Below are 19,501 nucleotides of genomic sequence, written 5' to 3' on the forward strand. Positions count from 1 at the left end.
TACAAGAGATGCCCAAAAGTAGAGCCCCAAAAGCAATAATCAAAAGCTTCTCAAAAATAAAGCAATTGAGCCCCAAAAGCTGCCAATTTTCAGCAAGCATGAAATCAGGGATTTTTGTACGCTTTGCCACGTCATGAGTAGATCAGCGCAAAAGCAGTTTTCCGTACAGCCAGTCCCACTTTTCGCGCCGCAAATCACGGAGCTGCCGTACGGCGCCATCAGCCTATCAGCGGGTTTTCCGGATTGTCTGCCACGTGTCATGCTGCCGCATTTTCCGGGCTTGTAGCATGCTGTGAGTATGTCCAAGTATGCCATGTCACCGGTTTGACAACAAGATTTTTTGCAAGTTTAGGCTGAATGTTTCTCTGAGGGCATACCAAGCGAGTTACCTCCTCCACGTCCTGAAGATCACATGATCGATTCCTGGTAGTACACCACCAAACCGACCACCTTACAGAGTTAGCCGAGGCCAAAATAAAGAAACAATGAACCAGAACAGATTTCCACATTACGAGGATCGATGATATACTCGACAGACTCGGGGATCTACTTGCCAATCTGATATGAAGAGTGGTTATCATCAGATTTGAATTGCTCCCGAAGATGTGTACAAGACAACTTTCAGGACAGCTTTTGGGATTTTCAGAGAATTTACCAAGCACTGCGGGAGCATAAATTGGCTATAAATGCGAAAAAGAGCGAATTTTTTTTCAGATACACTACTTGGGACACATCGTCTCAGTAGTAGGGGTAAAGATGGACCCGACCAGAATTGAGACTATTCGTTATTGGCTTGATTTGAAGAATGTTTATGAGGTTCAAAGCTTATCTCGGCCTATGCTTATATTATCGCTGGTTCATTCAGAAATTGGCAGAGATAGTTTCTCCTTTGCATATGCTGACTCAAAAAGAAGTTCTTTTTACTTAGGACCGACAGAGATTGCAGCCTTTGAGACTCTCAATGAACAGTTGACTACTAGACGTGTTGGCCTTACCAGACTTGCAAAAGCCATTCGAAGTTTACTGTGATGCTTACGATCGCACTTTGGGAGCAGTCTTTATGCAAGAAGGCCATGTAATTGCTTATGAAAGCAGGATGCTTTTACGTACTGAAATGGTTGCACAGATTTATGAAAAAGAGCTACTGACAATGATCCATGTTGCTCAGTGACGACACTATTTACTTGGAGCTGATTATACAGTCTTTACGGATCATCAAAGTTTACGCTACTTCTTGTCACAAAAGAAGCTTTCGGAAAAGCAGATGCAATGGGCTACCCTCGTGTCACAGTTTCACTTCTAGATGGTCCATGTTCAAGTATAGGTAGGGAGTAAAGCCAAAAAGACAGACGAGTGCAGAAACGCAGAACCTGTACTCGAAGAAAGACATGGACAAGCGAAGCAAAAGAGCAAAGCTTCGGAAAGGGTAAGAAAAAGGCAAAAAAGCCTAAATCTCGCCCCGTGATTGACAGTTCTACAGAGGACTCGTCTACAAACAGTTCAGACTATGATGACAGCAACTTTTATGCAAGAAGGAAGAATTTTTTATAAAGCCAACCAATATGACTTTTTGGAAGACAAAAGCAAGAAAGCTGAGAGTTTAAAGAAGGTGGACAGTCAATTAAATTTGACACGTTTTGTGGTTATAGAGATGCTTCGAAGGCTTTGTCTTTTGTACAGCAGTTCGACATCGCTTTCACGGGAGGGCGTTACTCAGAGAGAGCTGCCTCTTACTTTAAGGGGAATGCTCGAACTTGGTGGTCCACGCTTCTATTAAACAAGACTGCGCCAATTAAATGGCTGAAATTCAAGAGGCTTTTTTATTTCTTCTCGGCTGACTCGAGAGTATGAACGCGATATACGAAATGCTTGGAACCATCTTCGGATGACCAAGAAGGATACAATGGACGCCTATTGCGAGAGATTCTGGAGCTCTTTTCTACCCGCCTCTTCATATAAGAAGATCTTGTTCAAGGAACAGATTGAGCGGTTTACCTTGGGTCTACCTACAGAAATCCGAGATCACTGCTTAGAACAAAAGTCAACTTCCATTCGGGAGTTGATGAGTCATGCGAAACGGGGTTTTGCCATCACTCTGGCAGTCTCACCTACCCCACAGATGAGATCATGACGCAAAGAGCCGAACAGGCTTCGAAAAATGAAAGTAGAAAAAGAAAGAGCAACCCAAAACAGAACGAAAAGGATGCATGACCCAAGCTTACTCCTCAAGAGAGGACTCTCTACATAAAGGAGGGGAAGTGCTTTGAATGCGGGGAAACTGGGTATCTCTCCGCAAAGTGCCCTAAAAAGGCACCGAATGAATAGGATGAAGAAAGGCCAGAAAGTTCTAAAGCAGTTGAGGGACGGGGCAGAAAAGGCAGATAAAAAGCAGAACTGGTACCACATTGCGTGGTGCCTGAACCGAATCAAATGAATGAAAGTACAAACTTTTGCCGGGCAAAGGGAAAGATCAGGAAGCACTTTTGAAGGAGCCACGGCCAACTTCTTGAATTCGCGGCTCGATTTGGAATCACGTCCGACAGGCTGAGGCCACAGACGGAGGTAGTTCGAGTGGCACCCGGACGGGATGTTGCTATTCCACCGAGCATTGGCAAACTTCGTTTGCAATGACAGGGGTGTTTAGGGCACGCGGAGTTTTACGTAATTGCCTTGGAAGGTTGGGACGTTCTACTAGAAATCCCTTGGTACCACAAGAACAACGCCGTGGTTGACTACCGGGCCGAGAATTCGACTTTGACAAATGAAGGGCTCAGAGGTTGTACTTGATGAACTTCAGTTTCTTTACTCACTTTTTTGGGGGGGAGAACTGAACGATGAATGAAGGTCGAATATGTTTTGACCTGAACAAAAGAACGCCAAAATTTTCTCCACACTCATGCGATTGCTTTTCAAAAGGCCTGTCAGGTGAGTTACCATCCACTCGTCCCAAGGATCATACTATTGATATGATACCAAGAAGCACACCACTCAACCGGCCACCTTACTCTATGAGCCGAGCCCAGAACGAAGAGATTATGAACCGAGTGAAAGACCTCTTGGAAAAGGGTCTTGTCCAGCCTAGTACTTGACCGTATTGCTCCCCGGTGTTGTTGGTTTTGAAAAAAAGACGGATCTTGGAGAATGTGCATCGATTATAGAGCTCTCAACAAAATCACCATCAAGAACAGATTTCCGATTCTTAGGATCGATGATGTACTCAACAGATTACAAGGATCCTCGTATTTTAGCAGGATTGATTTGAAGAGTGGATATCATCAGACCCGAATCGCGTCGGAAGACGTCTACAAGACAGCCTTTTGGATGACTTTTGGGTTATTTGAGTTTTTGGCGATGCCTTTTGGCTTAACCAATGCTCCTGCGACATTTAACCGGACGATGGACAGGATTTTTCGAGAGTACAAGTATTTGTTGGCACTTTCTTTGACGATATCATTGTTTTCTCCAAGAATGAGGCTGAACATAGATATCATCTGCTTCAGGTCTTTCAGGCATTACGATATCACAAGTTAGTGATTAATGTGAATTTTTCCTACCAGAGATACAATTTTTGGGACACATTGTCTCAGCAGTAGGAGTGCAAATGGATCTGGCCAAGATAGAGACTATTCGTGATTGGCCCGATTTGAAGAATGTCCAGGAAGTTGGAAGCTTCTTGGGACTTTGTTCGTTCTACAGGCGGTTCATTCGAAAGTTTGAAGAGGTTGCCTCCCCTTTGCATATCTTGACACAGAAAGGAGTCCCTTTCTCGTGGGGACCCATAGAGGTGACTGCCTTTCAGACTTTGAAAGAGAAATTAACTACAGGACCAGTTTTGACTTTGCCAGACTTGAAGAAGTCGTTGGAAGTCTATTGTGATACTTGTGGTCGTAGTCTGGATGCGGTCTTAACGCAAGAAGGCCAATGTCATTGCCTACAAGAGTCGATTGTTCTCAAGGCCGGAATTGACAGCTCAGATTTGTGAGAAAGAGCTTTTGGCGGCTATCCATGCTCTTATTCAGTGGCGACATTACCTACTCGGAGCCGATTTTACGATTTTCACAGATGATGGGAGTTTACACTACTTGTCACAGAAGCAGCTATCGGAAAAAGCAAATGCGGTGGGCAAACGTCTTGTCACGATTTAGTTACGGATTGTCCATGTGCAGGCACAGAAGAAATTGGTGGCAAATTAACTTTGTCCCGAAAGCCGTTGGTTCTCGCTATTTTTGCGATACATCATAAGAACTTCGAGGATATGGTCGGTCAATACGCCACAGGACAAAATTTGCAGATGTATCCAATTGAATACAGAAAGGGGAGATAGTAGCGGACTATTTCATTTGGGATGGCTACTTGATGAAGAAAACCATGTTGTGCGTTACACAGCCGTTGAGGAAAAGGTTCTAACCGAATGCCATTGTCCGCCTTTTACGGGTCATCGCGGCATTGCTACCACCTTGAAAGGGGTAGACAGATACTTCTTTTGACAGAGACTCAAGAAGGATGTGGACGAGAAAGTGCGCAATTGCTTGGTATGCCAGAAGGTCAAGTTTGACAGGCATAAAGCACAGGGTGTAACAAAATGCTGAAGTGTCAAAGCCTCAAGAATGGAGCCAACTTACAGATGTGGCTGAGGGGCCTAAACCCTAAGAAGAACAAGTAACAAAAGAAGAAGTTCTACCAACTTATGGGGACCCGTTCGATGGGGCCCCAAGTGACATAAAGGATTAAAATAAAGCAAGACCCGCACACACGCAAAAACTGATGACGTGGAAGATTTTCAAAAATTGCGCTGACATGATGACGTGGCAGGCTGTACGGATTTCCGTAAATTGCGCTGGCAGCTTTTTGGCTTTGCTTTTGGACCAGATGCTTTTGAGTTTTAAAGGCTTTTCACTGTAACTGCTTTTCAGGCCAAGGGCCTTTAAATATGAGGTTAGGGCTCATTCTCTGGCATGCTTCCTGGAGAAGGTGCAGAGTCTGGAGTACCGGCTTGTATTGTGTTGATGCAATATAAAGAAATACCGAAAGGGGCGCCAAGGTTTGGGGCCAATACTCTCTGGGATGGAATTCCGCCACTCCGTGTCGCGCGTCGTCTCTCTCTTTCAATTCAGTTGTTATTGAAGTGTTAAAAGTCTGTTCAGTCTGTTCTTTTCTATTGGCACGTGGTGCCCGTCTTGTGACAATGGTATCAGAGCATCAGGCGTGTGCTTTTCTGAAAGCATATTGGTCCTACAAAAGAGCAGACAGAGCTATTGGAATTTTAGTTGAGGGATCTTCGCCCTCCGACCCCGGACTTATCAACCACCCCACCTTACTTCATCGCGCATCGACGCGCTCCCGTCTTCACCGCTCATGTCTTACAGGGCATAAGCCATTAAGATCACTTGCAAAAGAAGGATCCAAGATTTGTTTCGAGTCACTGTTTTTCTCAGAGGCAGTGCCATGCAGATGTTGATAGCTACCAAGCAACATACTCCAAGTACTTGGCAAGCTTTCAAGAAAAATTTTTCCCGAAGTTGTATGGTTTCTGACATCTTCCTTCGGAGTGCAGCTTCTGGCAGAGTGGGGTATCTTGAAATGCTTGCCATGGAAACCCTAGCAAATTATATCTTGAAATTTCTCGACATCTCTCAGTAGATGTCTCTTCTCGAGTTGATAACCTTGGTGGTCCAGTGCGATTGTTATCTTGGGACTACCATCGCCGCCAAAGAAACATTGTTTGTCTAAGAGCTGATGCACCATGCTGTGCTCGGCTACGACCTTATGGAATGAACCTACCCCTAATTTTTGGTGCAGGTTTCAAGATGGAAAGTCGGTCGACTTTTCGAGCTCGACTGATGTCGAGATTGCTTTTTAAGTTTGAGTTCTGTTTGGTCTTGTTTGGTGATCCTGTTTGGAATTTGTTTGAAATGGATGGTATCTGTTTTTGACCTGTTTTGGTGCCGATTTGAATTGTTTGACTCTGGTTTGATATTGGTTTCAATGATTGGTGATTTTACTCCCAAGTGGAGAAGTGAGAAATATTGTTTTGGTATTGCTTGAACCTTGGAACGACGCAAGCCAATGCCTGGGGAGTGTTTCGTTGTATGTTTGAAAACCTCCGAACAACGCAGGCCAATGCCTAGGGAGAGTTTGGTTGTATGTTTGTAAAACAATTGTTGTTGTGACTCCCGACCCGGACCTGGATGGTTATTCGGGAGAAGTATTAAGAAGTCTGAGTAGTGGTTACTCTCAGCACCTCCAAACGACGCAGGGTGCGGTCTGGGGGGCGTTTGGTTGTAAAAGGCCTCTATATCTCCCGGCCCAGACCTTTTTAGGTTATGCGGGAGGAGTGATGAGGGAGTCGTTGAATATCTCCCAACCCGGACCTTGTTAGGTTATGCGGGAGGAGTGTTCATCGACAGCTTTATGTTTCTATGTCTTGTAACATGCATATGTAAGCATTTGTGTTGCATTGTGATGTGCCAACTACTGAAAATTCCTAATTGGATGAGATTGCCTGGGTATGTAATTTTAGTGCATAAGACACCCGTGGAAGATCAGTACAGTCTGGGTGTGATGGCAACTTTTACTACGCCGGAATATCAAGAGTTCCGATCGAGAAGAAAGGAGAAGCTAACTCCTTGATCAAAACAGCCGAAAGGAGAAGCTAACTCCTTGATTAAAACAGCCGAAAGGAGAAGCTAACTCCTTAATCAAAAGAGCAGAAAGGAGAAGCTAACTCCTTAATAAAAAGAGCAAACTGATTGTCCCTCAGAATGACCCTCAAAATTTTTTGAGCTAACTTGAGTTGTTTTGCAGATATGTTGTAATTGCGGACGATTACTCTCTTTCAAGAAGGGGAGATGTAACAAAATGCTGACGTGTCAAAGCCTAAAGAATAGAGTCAACTTACAGATGTGGCCGAGGGGCCTAAACCCTAAGAAGAACAAGTAACAGAAGAAGAAGTCCTATCAACTTATGGGGACGCCGTTTGATGGGGCCCCAAGTGACAAAGGATTTAAAAAAAGCTGGACCCACACACACGCAAAAACAAATGACGTGGCACATTTTTGAAAATTGCGCTGACATGATGACGGATTTCCTGTTGGCTGTACGGATTTCCGTAAATTGCGCTGGCAGCTTTTTGGCTTTGCTTTTGGACCAGATGCTTTTGAGTTTTAAAGGCTTTTCACTATAACTGCTTTTCAAGCCAAGGGCCTTTAAATATGAGGTTAGGACTCATTCTCTGGCATGCTTCCTGGAGAAGGTGGAGAGTCTGGAGTACAGGCTTGTACTGTGTTGATGCAATATAAAGAAACACCGAAAGGGGCGCCAAGGTTTGGGGCCAATACTCTCTAGGGTGGAATTCCGCCACTCCGTGTCGCGTGTCGTCTCTCTCTTTCAATTCAGTTGTTCTTGAAGTGTTAAAAGTCTGTTCAATCTGTTCGTTTCTATTTGCACGTGGTGCCCGTCTTGTGACACAGTGATTGTTACAACCTTTGCCCATACCCACCCGCCCCTGGGAAAGTATTACAATGGATTTCATCTCCCGAGAACACAGCGTGGGCACGATTGTTTATTGCCCAGGTCTTCAGATTACATGGCATGTCTGAGACGATTGTCTCCGACAGGACCCCAGTTCACGAGTTTGTTTTGGACGGCTATTTTGCAAGAACATAGACACGCGGTTGCAGTTCTCATCATTGATCCACCCACAGACTGACGGGCAATCAGAGATTGCTAATTCAGTGGTACTGGATTTGTTGAAGTCTTCTTTTTTAGATCAGAAGACTACTTGGGAAAGGTTTTTACCTTTGGTAGAACAGCATAGTTTTTTTCGTTCGCGTACGGATGGCCTGCCGTACTGCCGTACGGGTACGGGTACGAATGGAGTACGGATGGGGATTTCGTACCTGCAGCCAGCAATTTGGGGCACAAAGGTTTCGGCTGCACTTTTTTGGCCGCGAGCTCGTATAGTCTGTAGGCGAATGTCTCTGCATAGAATATACAGAGATTGCAGAGACTCAGACACTGTCACAGAGCGAGTATGAAGTGAGATTTGGACATCAGCCCGCCCATCCTCTCGAGTCTCCGCCCTCGGGTCGCACTCTCTCTTGCCTCCAACCTCTACCGCCAACACACAGCGCAGCAGCCAGCTCAGTACTCCAAGGCTCAAGCTCGTTCGTTGCACCATCTTCCAAGTTCCAACTTCCAAGCCGAATTCTTTGCAAGTTTGCAGATGGGCCGAACTAAGCGTCCCGAGTGGCAATATGTGCAGCAAGTGAAGTGTCTTCCAAAAGGAAAATGGACATGTAAATGTAATTTTTGTTGGCATTCATGGGACGGTGGTCCTTTGCGTATCCATGCACATATTTTGGGCATTGCTGGCCATGGTGTGGGAGGCCCATGTGATGAGGCCCCAGCAGATGTTGTAGAGATTGTCACAAGATTGCATGCAGATGCAAGACCAGAGGGAGAAGACAGAGCTGCTTTTGTAGATGCACTGGTCAATGATTTGGAAGGAGATGCCTCTCAAGCTCAAGGAGGTGCTTCAATGAGTACACATGCTAAGGGAACAACTAATGTAAGTGGCTCTTCCAAGTCCAATGTGGGGTCCTCAAGCAAAAAGAGGAAGGTTTCTCAAGGGGGTTTGGCGAGTGCATTTGGCTTGCAAACACGGAAGCAAGCAGACCAAGCCTTGCGCAGGTTTTTTTATGTTGAGGATATTCCTACATGGAAAGTAAGGAGCCCTTACTTTTTGCAAATGGTGAAAGCTATTGGGCAAGCAGGTCCTTCGTATGTTCCCCCCTCTTATCATGCTTTGCGCACCACAGAATTGAATAAGGAGGTTAAATACGTAAAGACTGAGATCATGGGTGTACGCGAGAAATGGAAAAGATATGGATGCTCTATTGTGTGTGATGGATGGTCTGACACTAGGCGTGGGCCTATCATTAACTTTCTTGCATGCTCTATTCATGGGTCAGTGTTTTTGAAAGCTGTAGACACAAACAAAGACATCGGAATTTATTTTTAAGCATCTCAAACAAGTTATCAGAGAGATTGGCCCAGCAAATGTTGTGCAGGTATGCATGGACAATGCAACCAATTGTGTTGGTGCTGGGGAGATGATTGAAAGGGAGTGGAAACACATTTTTTTTACCAGATGTGCTTGCCATTGCTTGGACCTTTTGTTTGAGGACATTGGACAGATTGGTTGGGTTGGAAAAGTGCTTGAGGATGCAACAAAGATTGTCACATTTGTGACAAGAAAATCTACTGTGTTGGCATTGTTTCGGCAACTTAGCAAGAAGGACTTGGTCAAGCCGTCAGCCACTCAATTTGCGTACTACTTTATTATGTTGGCCAATCTTGTGGATGAGAGATGCATGCAAGGTATGCGCAAGCTTATGATTGATGACAAATTTGTTAAGATGAAGAGATCCAAGACTCAAAAGGCTACTGAGGTCTCGAACATTGTGTTTAATGCATCCTTTTGGCAAGAGGCAAGGCTGATTTTGAAAATGTGTGCTTCGATTTTGAAAATTCTCCGTTTGGCTGATAGGGAAGGAGCCACCATGGGGCTTATGTACGAGCTTACGATCGCATGGTAGAGCAAATTGAAAACATGCAAGGCATTCATGCTGCAAGGATGAGAGAGATTAGGGATCTATGCATTGAAAGATGGAATATGTTGCACACACCGTTACACGTTGTTGGATACATGTTGTATCCCATATGGCGAGGAAGAGGGCAAGAAAGTGATGGCGAGGTGCATGAAGGATGGATAACATTCTTGGACAGGTACACCAAGGGTGATTTGACCTTGCAAGGCACCCTAATTGATGAGTTTGACATTTATAAAGCTGAAAGCAAGTCATTTGCTCATCCAATTGCAAAAGATGCATTGAGGATGCAAGAGGGAGTGAAATGGTGGGAAACTTTTGGGGCTTGCACACCCGCTTTGCAAGCTCTTGCTTTGAGAGTGCTTTCGCAAGGGACATGTGCCTCTCCATGTGAGAGAAATTGGAGCACCTTCTCTCTCATTCATACCAAGAGAAGAAATATGCTACTCCCATCTCATACAAAGAAGCTTGTGTACATACACACGAACTTGAGGCTCATATCCAAAATCAAAGAGCGCGGCTATGAGAGAATGGAGGTCACATTGGAAATGCTCAATAAGGAAAAAGATAAGGACCGCTTGCTTGCCTTGCAAGAGATTCAGGAGGCCATTGCAGAGAGTACTACAGATGCGATAGAGCCTATTCCCATTGCTGGGACCAGTCATATTGGAGCATCATGCTCAATTGGTGGTGATGAGGATGAGGATGAGGATGAGGATGAGGACGAGAACAAGGACGAGGACGAGGATGATGCTGCTTATGACGATGAGGATGTGAGCTATGGTGAGAGTTAGAGCTCACTGTGCCTGGTCGCCTGCTTATGGAGTCTGGACCATGGTTTTTGACATTTACTTACGCCGTTACCCGTATGGTGTTGACTCTAGAGTCTACAGTTTAGATTCTAGCCTCTAGTCTCACCTCTCTACTTATGTTTTGGATTCAGCCTTCAGGAGACTACACTTCTGAATGTTTTTGGCTTGCTTCTATTGTCCTGACTCTTGACTCCTTTCTGTTTGGAGGTTACTTTATGAATCATTAGTTAGAGGTCTGAAGCACCATCTTGATTCTCTCCAGTCTCCAGAGTCCACTTTTAATTTCTAAAGTTTCTATGGTTTTAAGTTTTAACTTTTGTCTGTCTATAAACTTATAAAGTTTTAAACATGGTGGTGCAGTAAGTATTTCTACAATTACTATGTAGCATCCTAAGACTGGCGTGTGGAATTCGGGTGGTCTGATCCGTACTTATTCCGTACTTCCGTGCCCGTGTGCGTCCGACGTGTGATTGACGTATGGAAAAACTATGGCCTACAGAAACACATTTAACTCTTTGATGGGAAGGTGCCATTTGAGATTCTTGAATTTGCTACAAAGGTTTCACCCTTCCTTAGCACGAAAGATAAGATTTTTCTTTGAAGCCGGCTAGTTCACGAGGGACTTGGTCTGGAAGGCTTTGCAGAAATTTCAAGAAAGACAGAAAAAGGCAGCAGTTCGCCATTGTCGCAATTTGAAATCGAAGAAGAATGATTGGGTGCTCTTACATTATGAGAAGGCACACCCGAGAAAGAAAAAAAAACAAGGGAAAGGAGCGGCTTCTTTGAAAGCTTAGCATGAGATAGTGTGGACCTTTCCAGATTTTCCGAAAAGATAAATGATATCTCCTTTGGACTGAAGCTGCCAGAATACTTGGAGGATTCACAATGTTTTTCATGTGAGTCTCTTAAAGCCTTTTGAAGGCGACCCGATGATGGGAAGCCAGAGGTGCAACCCGAATTGGACGAAAACGAGCAGATACTCGTTCCAGAACAGAAATTGGCACAAAAAGAAAGAAAGAAGATAAAGCGAACTGACGGTTCTTGGTTAAATTCAAGACCTACTTTGCAATGGATGCGAAGCGAATGGAGGAGGAAGACCTAGCAGATATTCCTCGAAATGAGAATCTTTACCTTGAACCTTATGGTTTAGCATAGTCTATTCCAAATGGAACCCAGAATTCAGCTTGGCCGGAGATCTGGTGCAGTGGGTTTGCACAAGAGGGGAGTCACTCCGCTCCTTTGTCAACAGATGCCTCGATTTTTGAATACTAGAGTTACTAATGTCTCTTTGAGCTTCAGGGATACTGAGAGCTGACAGTATTCTGCTGGATGACTTTATGAAATAGAATTTCGAAAAATATGAAACTAACTTGTTTTTAAGTGCAGGAATTGATAAACGAAATGACTGCAGCATTTTGGTCTAAATAATCTCGAATAGACATGGTTGCAATAGGGGTTAGTCAATTGGGCATCTATGATGTCCCGACTGGAAGTAGATGCGATTGCTAACTACATTGCCGATAAATCATGGTCTAAGATCCGAATGAATGTTGAATGTCATGTGATGTCCTGTGATGTCTAGTGATGTCCTGTCATGTCCTGTGATGTGACTGTCAATTGGTACATGTGCTAGATGTGTGTTCCTAGTGCGTAGGTACTAACAGTCAGTGTCTGCTAAGGCAATTTATGGCTTCTGTCTGTTTTGCAGCGTAATCGAGGGCAATTACAATGCTTTCAAAAGGGGGGTATGTCACAAATCAGTGACGTGGCATCGCTTGGCTATGGGCAGCAGTACACACACATCCCAGCTAGCGGGAAAAACAGTCCCGGAAATTGCTAACGTGGCGGTGGCGGGCTGACACATGGCAACTGTACGGTGATTTGCGACGCAGATTTCGGTTGGCTAATGACGTGGCAGCAGCATGCAAAAAAAAAACACAAATTGTGTGGGCAGCTTTTGGCTACGCATGTTGGGAGAGAGAGAGAGAGAGCCTTTTGCTTTATTTTGGTGGCCAAGTTTGGCTAGAAAGAGAGCTCTTCTGCTTTATTGTTAAAAGCTATTTTCAGCTTTTGGAGCTTGCTTTACTTTACAAGCAAGAGAGAGAAAGAGCCTTTGCTTTATTTTTAGGCTTTTGATATTCAGCTTTTGGGCTTTGCTTTTGGCATCCCTTGTACTCTTTAAATATGCAAGCAGAGCCTCTCACAACTCAAAGCATCTGGACGCAGAGTCTGAGTGTGAGCGCTTGCCCGCACTCTTGTACTTTGAACACAGATTAATACAAAAAGAAATACCGAAAGGGGTGCTGTAACAAACTTGGACACTCCAAGTCAAGAATCGACCGCGACAGCACCAAATAACCACTTCAAAACAATTCACAGATCATAATAGATTTGCATTGGCCCGGCGGAGTTCCGTGCCTAGAGATATTGGCCCCAAAAGACTGGCGCCCCTTTCGGTATTTCTTTTTGTATTAATCAATCATCAAAGTACAAGAGAGCGGTTAGGGTTTCACTCTACGACTCTGCGTCCAGATGCTCTGAGAAGTGAGGCCCTCACCACTAATTTAAAGGTTACAAGGGATTCCCAAAAGCAGAGCCCCAAAAGCTTTTAAAATAAAAAGCATCAGTTCTCTCTCTCTCTTAGAGAGTCTTTTCTCTTTTTTTTTATAAAAAAAAAGCAAAATTCGCGTCGCTCACTTTGTGACATACCCCCCTCTTGAAAGCATTGTAATCGACCGCGATTACGCCTGCAAAACCGACAAAAGCCATAAACCGTCTTAGCAGACACTGACTGTTAGTACCTACGTACTAGGAACACACATCTAGCACATGTACAAAATCGACAGTCACATCACACGACATCACAGGACATCACATGACATTCAACATTCATTCGGATCTTAGACCATGATTTATCGGCAATGTAGCTAGCAATCACATCTAGGTCCAATCGGGACCTCATCGATGTCCGATTGACTAACCCCTATTGCAACCATGTCTATTCGAGATCAATCAGACCAAAATGCTGCAGTCATTTCGTCTATCAGTTCCTGCACTCACAAGAAGTCAAGAACAAATCAGTATCATTATCAGGAATTCCATTTCATAAAGTCATCCAGCACAATACTGTCAGCTCTCAGTATCCCTGAAGCTCATAGAGACATCAGTGACTTTAGTATCAAAATCAAGGCATCTGTTGACAAGGGAGCGGAGTGACTCCCCTCTTGTGCATCCCACTGCACCAGATCTCCGGCCAAGCTGAATTCTGGGTTCCGTTTGGAGTAGACTATGCTAAACCAAAACATCAAGGTAAAATTTCACAATCCGAGGAGTATCTGCTAGGTCCTCCTCCTCCATCCACTTCGCATCAAATGCAGGAAAGTTCTTGAACTAAACCAAGAACCGCCTTCGGACTTTTACCTTTCTTCGTATCCTTATGTGCCAAAATCTGTTCAGGAACAAGGATCTCCTCGTTTTCTTCCACTGTGGGTTGCTCATCAGGCTCCCCATCATCAGGCACATCACCCTTAACAGGGTTCAAGAGACTCACATGCAATGCATTATGAATCCTCCAAGTATCTGGCACTTTCAATCGGAAGGAGACATCATTTATCTTTTCAATTATCTGGAAAGGTCCGTAGTATCGCATACTAAGCTTTGGAAAAAGCCTCTCCTTTCCCTTTTTCTTTCGTAGGCGTGCCTTCTCAAAACGTCAGAGCACCCAATCGTCCTCCTTCAATTTCAAGTCGCGATGATGGCGATCCGCTGCCTTTTTCTGTCATTCTTGAGACTCCTGCAAAGTCTCGCGAACCTTGGAAAAAGCTGTATCCAAATCTCGCGAATATTCATCCGCTTCAAATTTCTAATCTTTCGTGCTCAGGAAGGATGGAACCTTCGCAGCACTTTCAACAATCTCACATGGTGTCTTCCCCGTCGAAGAGGGTATCGTGTTATTGTAGGCAAATTCCACCAAAGGTAAGTTCTTTTCCCATTGAGTCTTCTGATCCGAGATACAAGACTTCAATAAATCTAAAATCACTGAATTGGCAATCTCAAATTGCCCGTCAGTCTGCAAGTGGAACGATGACGAGAACTGCAACTGCGTGCCAATGTTCTCCCAAATTGCCTTCCAAAACCAACTCATAAATCTGGGGTCTTTGTCGGAGAGAATCGTCTCAGATGTGCCATGTAATCGAAAAATCATCGTGATCATTCTGTGTTCTCGAGAGATCAAAAAAATGAAATCCATTTCAATATTTTCCCAAGGGCGGGTGGGTATGGGTAAAGGTTGTAGCAATCCCTGTGCCTTATGCCTGTCAAACTTGACCTTCTGGCATACCAAGCAACTACGCACAAACTCTTCCACATCCTTTTTGAGTCTCGGCCCAAAGAAGTATTTCTCTACCCCCTTCATGGTGGTAGCAATGCCGCGGTGACCCGTAAAAGGTGGACAGTGACATTCAATCATAACCTTTTCCCTCAACGGCTGTGTAACGCACAACATAGTCTTTTTTCATCAAGTAGCCTTCCCGAAGGGAGTATCCAGCTACCGTCTCCCCATCCCGTATCCGTATGAAAATATCTGCAAAATCTGTATCTGTGGCATACTGATCGACCATATCCTCAAAGCTCCTATGATGTATCGCGGAAACAGCCAGAACCAACGGGTTCCGAGGCAAAGCATCTGCCACCACATTCTTCTGTCCCTGCACATGGACAATCTGGAAGTGAAACTGTGACAAGATGTTCGCCCACCGCATCTGCTTTTCCGAAAGCTGCTTCTGTGACAAGAAGTAGCGCAGACTCTGATGGTCTGTAAAGACAGTAAAATCCGCTCCGAGTAGGTAATGCCGCCACTGAGTAAGAGCATGGATAACCGCAAAAAGCTCTTTCTCATAGATCTGTGCTGTCATCTCCGGCCTAGAGAACAAACGGCTCTCTTAAGCTATGACATGGCCTTCTTGCATCAAGACTGCACCCAGACTACAACCACAAGCATCACAATATACTTCAAATGACTTCTGCAAGTCCTGCAAAGTCAAAATAGGTCCCGTAGTCAATTTCTCTTTCAATGTCCGAAAGGCAGTCACCTCTGTGGGTCCCCACGAAAAAGGTACTCCTTTCTCTGTCAAGGTATGCAAAGGGGAAGCAACCTCTGCAAACTTTCACATGAACCGCCTGTAGTACGAACAACAGTCCCAAGAAGCTTCTAACTTCATGGACATTCCTCAAATCGGGCCAATCACGAATAGTCTCTATCTTGGCCGGGTCCATTTGCACTCCTGCTGCTGACACGATGTGTCCCAAAAAGTGTATCTCTGGTAGGAAAAATTCACTTTTCTTTGCATTAATCACTAACGTGTGATCTCATAATGCCTCAAAGACTTGAAACAGATGATCTCTGTGTTCTGCCTCATTCTTGGAGAAAACAATGATGTCGTCAAAGAAAGTGCCAACAAATAGCCTGTACTCTCGAAAAATCTTGTCCATCATCCGGTTAAATGTCGCAGGAGCATTGGTTAAGCCAAAAGGCATCACCAAAAGCTCAAATAACCCAGAAGTCGTCCAAAAAGTTGTCTTGTAGACATCTCCTGGCGCTATCCTGATCTGATGATATCCACTCTTCAAGTCAATCCTCCTAAAGCACGAGGATCCCTGTAACCTGTCGAGTATATCATCGATCCTAGGAATCGGAAATCTGTTCTTGATGGTGATTTCGTTGAGAGTGCTATAATCGATGCACATTCTCCAAGATCCGTCTTTCTTCAAAACCAACACCACTGGAGAGCAATACGGTGAAGTACTAGGCTGGACAAGACCCTTTTCCAAGAGGTCTTTCAATGGGTTCATAATCTTTTCATTCTGTACTCGGCTCACACGGTAAGGTGGCCGATTCGTTGGCGTGCTTCCAAGTATCAGATCAATGGTTTGATCTTCAGGCCCTCTGAAAAGCAATCGGCATGAGTGTGGAGAAAAATCTTGGCGTTCTTTTGATCAGGTCAAAACATATTCAACCTTTATCCATCGTTCAGTTCTCTTCCAAAAGAATGAGTAAGAAACTGAACTTCATCAAGTACAATCTCTAAGCCCTTCATTTATCAAAGTCGCTTTCTCGGTCCGGTAGTCAACCACGGCATAGTTCTTGTGGTACCAAGGGATCCTGAGTAGAACGTCACTCGCGTGCCCTGAACACCCCTTCATTGCAAACGAAGTTTGCCAATGCTCGGTGTAATGGCAACATCCCATTCGGGTGCCAGTCGAACTACCTCCGCCTGTGGCGTCAGTCTGTCGGGCGTAGTTCCAAATCGAGCCGCCAATTCCAAGTAAAAAGAAGTTGGCCTTGGCTCCTTCAAAAGAGCTTCCTGATCCTTCACTTTGCCCCAAAAGCGGCAAAGTTTGTACTTTCATTCATTAGATTCGGTGCAGGTTCCACGCTATGTGGTACCAGTTTTGCTTTTCTATCTGCCTTTTCTGCCACATTCCTCAGCTGCTCTCGAACTCTCAGACCTGTGGTCATCTTTATCATTCTGTTCTTTCTGTGCCTTTTTAGGGCACTTCACGGAGATATGTCCATGTTCCCCGCATCCAAAGCACTTCCCCTGTCAGATGAAGCGAGCTCTCTCCTCAGGAGTAAGCTTCGGTCGTGCATCTTTTTTTCTCTGAGTTGCTCTTTTTCTTTCTACTTTCATTCCCAGAAGTCTGTTCGGCTCGTTGTGTCATGGCCTTATCTGTGGGGTAGGTCAGACTGCCAGAGTGAATGGCAAAGCCCCGCTTCGCATGACTCATCAACTCCTGAATAGAAGTTGACTTCTGTTCCAAGCAGTGATCTCGGATCTCTGTAGGTAGACCCAAGGTAAACCGCTCAATCTGTTCTCTGAACGAGATCTTCTTGAATGAAGAGGCGGGTAGAAAAGAGCTCCAGAATCTTTCACAATAAGAATTCACTGTATCGCTCTTGGTCATCCGGAGATGGTTCCAAGCAGCTCGTATATCTCACTCAAACTCTTGAGTCAACCAAGAAGAAATAAAAAGCTTCTTAAATTTCAGCCATGTAACTGGCACAGTCTTGCTTAATAGAAGTGTGGACCACCAAGTACGAGCATTCCTCTTAGAGTAAGAGGCAGCTCTCCGAATCTTGGAGTACTCTGAATAGCGTCCTCCCGCGAAAGCGATGTCAAACTGCTGAAAAAAGACAAAGCCTTCGAAGCATCCGAGTATCCTAAAAAAGTATCAAACTTGATCGAGTGGCCACCTTCCTTAAACTCTCGGACTTTCTTGCTTTTATCTTCGAGAAAGTCATACTGGTTGGCTTTGTAAAAATTCTTCTTGTTCGCATAAAACTTTCCGTCATCGGAATCTGAGCTGTCTGTAGACGAGTCCTCAGTAGAACTGTCAGTCTCTGGGCGAGATGTAGCCTTCTTTGCCTTTTTCTTGCCCTTTCCGAAGCTTTGTTTCTTGCTTCGCTTTTTACCTTTTCTGTCTTCTTCGCTCGAATCCGAGGAGCTAGAAGAACTATCAGAAGAAGAAGAAGAAGAAGAAGAAGAATTGAGTAAGCCTTCAAACTTGACACGCTTCTTCTGTTTCTTTGCCTTGTCAAAAGTCGATTGACGACCCAAATATCCCGGGAAGTCAGTACCTTTCTTCTGCTTTTTACCGTGCTTTTTGTCTTTCTTTTGCACGTCGAAAAGCTGAGCAATCCGTGCATCAACCACGTTCTCCAGTTCCTTCTCCGTATATTTTCTTGGAGGCAGAAGGTTTCTTGAGAGCGGGTTTCGGGAGTGGTGTTGTGGTTCTCTGCCACTCCGTCTGTACCTCTTCCAAAGAGGTATGGTTCATATATTTTGCCATCTTCGGGTCCTTGGCAAAATTGAGCATCATCTTTGTTGCATCGCCAATCAATTGACGACGCTCCATCTCTCTTTGCTCCGCCTGAGTAGGCCGAGGCGGGCCATACTCTCTGTCTGAATCTTCGTTGTGATCCCAGCCTGCATCTCCAGATGCAGAGGGAGTCGACTGATCATTGTCTGAAGCCATAGGTGCCGCGGAAAAAAAATTTGGGGATCGGATTTCTCGTAGAAGAGAAATCGGCCGTGCTCTGATACCACTGTAACAGACTTGGACACTCCAAGTCAAGAATCGACCGCGACAGCACCAAATAACCACTTCAAAACAATTCACAGATCACAATAGATTTGCACTGGCCCGGCGGAGTTTCGTGCCTAGAGATATTGGCCCCAAAGACTGGCGCCCCTTTCGGTATTTCTTTTTGTACTATCAATCATCAAAGTACAAGAGAGCGGTTGTTGTTTCACTCTCAGACTCTGCGTCCAGATGCTCTGAGAAGTGAGGCCCTCACCACTAATTTAAAGGTTACAAGGGATGCCCAAAAGCAGAGCCCCAAAAGCTTTTAAAATAAAAAGCATCAGTTCTCTCTCTCTTAGAGAGTCTTTTCTCTTTTTTTTATTAAAAAAAAAACAAAATTCGCGTCGCTCTTCATTTTCCAAAATAAAAATAAAAATTAATAACCTCCGCGATTTCCGAAAATTAGGGTTTTTGGCAGAAATTAGGGTTTCTGCTGTTCGCCACGTCATCACTTTGTGACAGGCGCCAGTCTTTGGGGCCAATATCTCTAGGCACAGAACTCCGCCGGGTCAGTGTCGAATCAATTGTGAATTGTGAAGTGGTTATTTGTGCTGTCGCGGTAGATTCTTGACTTGGAGTGTCAAAGTCTGTTACAGTGTCCATGTTACCCGTATCCAACACACTTCCCCTTTTTGAGATAGATAACCCTTTCTCTAAGAGTGTCGGGGACGTGTATCTTTCTTTTCTTTGTTCTCGAAACTCTTTCTCTTTCTACTTTCATTGTGAGAGGTCTGTTGGGTTCTCTAAGTCAAGATCTCATCAGTGGGGTAAGTCAAATTTCCCGAATGTATCGCAAAACCCCGTTTCACATGACCAATCAATTCTTCAAAAGAATTCAACTTCTGTTCCAAGCAGTAGTCTCGGATCTCTGTAGGAGTCCACAGCAAAACCTCTCAATCTGTTCCTTAAACAAGACCTTCGTAAATGAAGAGGCTG

At 44.6% G+C, this 19,501-nt stretch overlaps 2 protein-coding genes across 2 annotated transcripts in view; one reads left to right on the forward strand and one right to left on the reverse strand.

Moving 5' to 3' along the window:
- Positions 1-19,501, reverse strand: part of LOC147454478 (proteasome subunit beta type-2-B-like) — a 39,387-nt gene that overhangs the window by 11,584 nt on the left and 8,302 nt on the right. The window lies entirely within an intron of this gene.
- Positions 8,225-10,405, forward strand: LOC147454479 (uncharacterized). The gene is made up of 4 exons (XM_086516909.1): positions 8,225-8,638; positions 8,708-8,903; positions 9,037-9,587; positions 9,698-10,405. Exons 1-4 carry the CDS (start codon positions 8,225-8,227, stop codon positions 10,403-10,405), a joined length of 1,869 nt encoding a protein of 622 aa, XP_086373035.1.

The sequence above is a fragment of the Adiantum capillus-veneris genome, chromosome 7 (genome assembly GCF_014529385.1).
Source record: "Adiantum capillus-veneris isolate H3 chromosome 7, ASM1452938v2, whole genome shotgun sequence".
NCBI classification, from domain to species: domain Eukaryota; kingdom Viridiplantae; phylum Streptophyta; class Polypodiopsida; order Polypodiales; family Pteridaceae; genus Adiantum; species Adiantum capillus-veneris.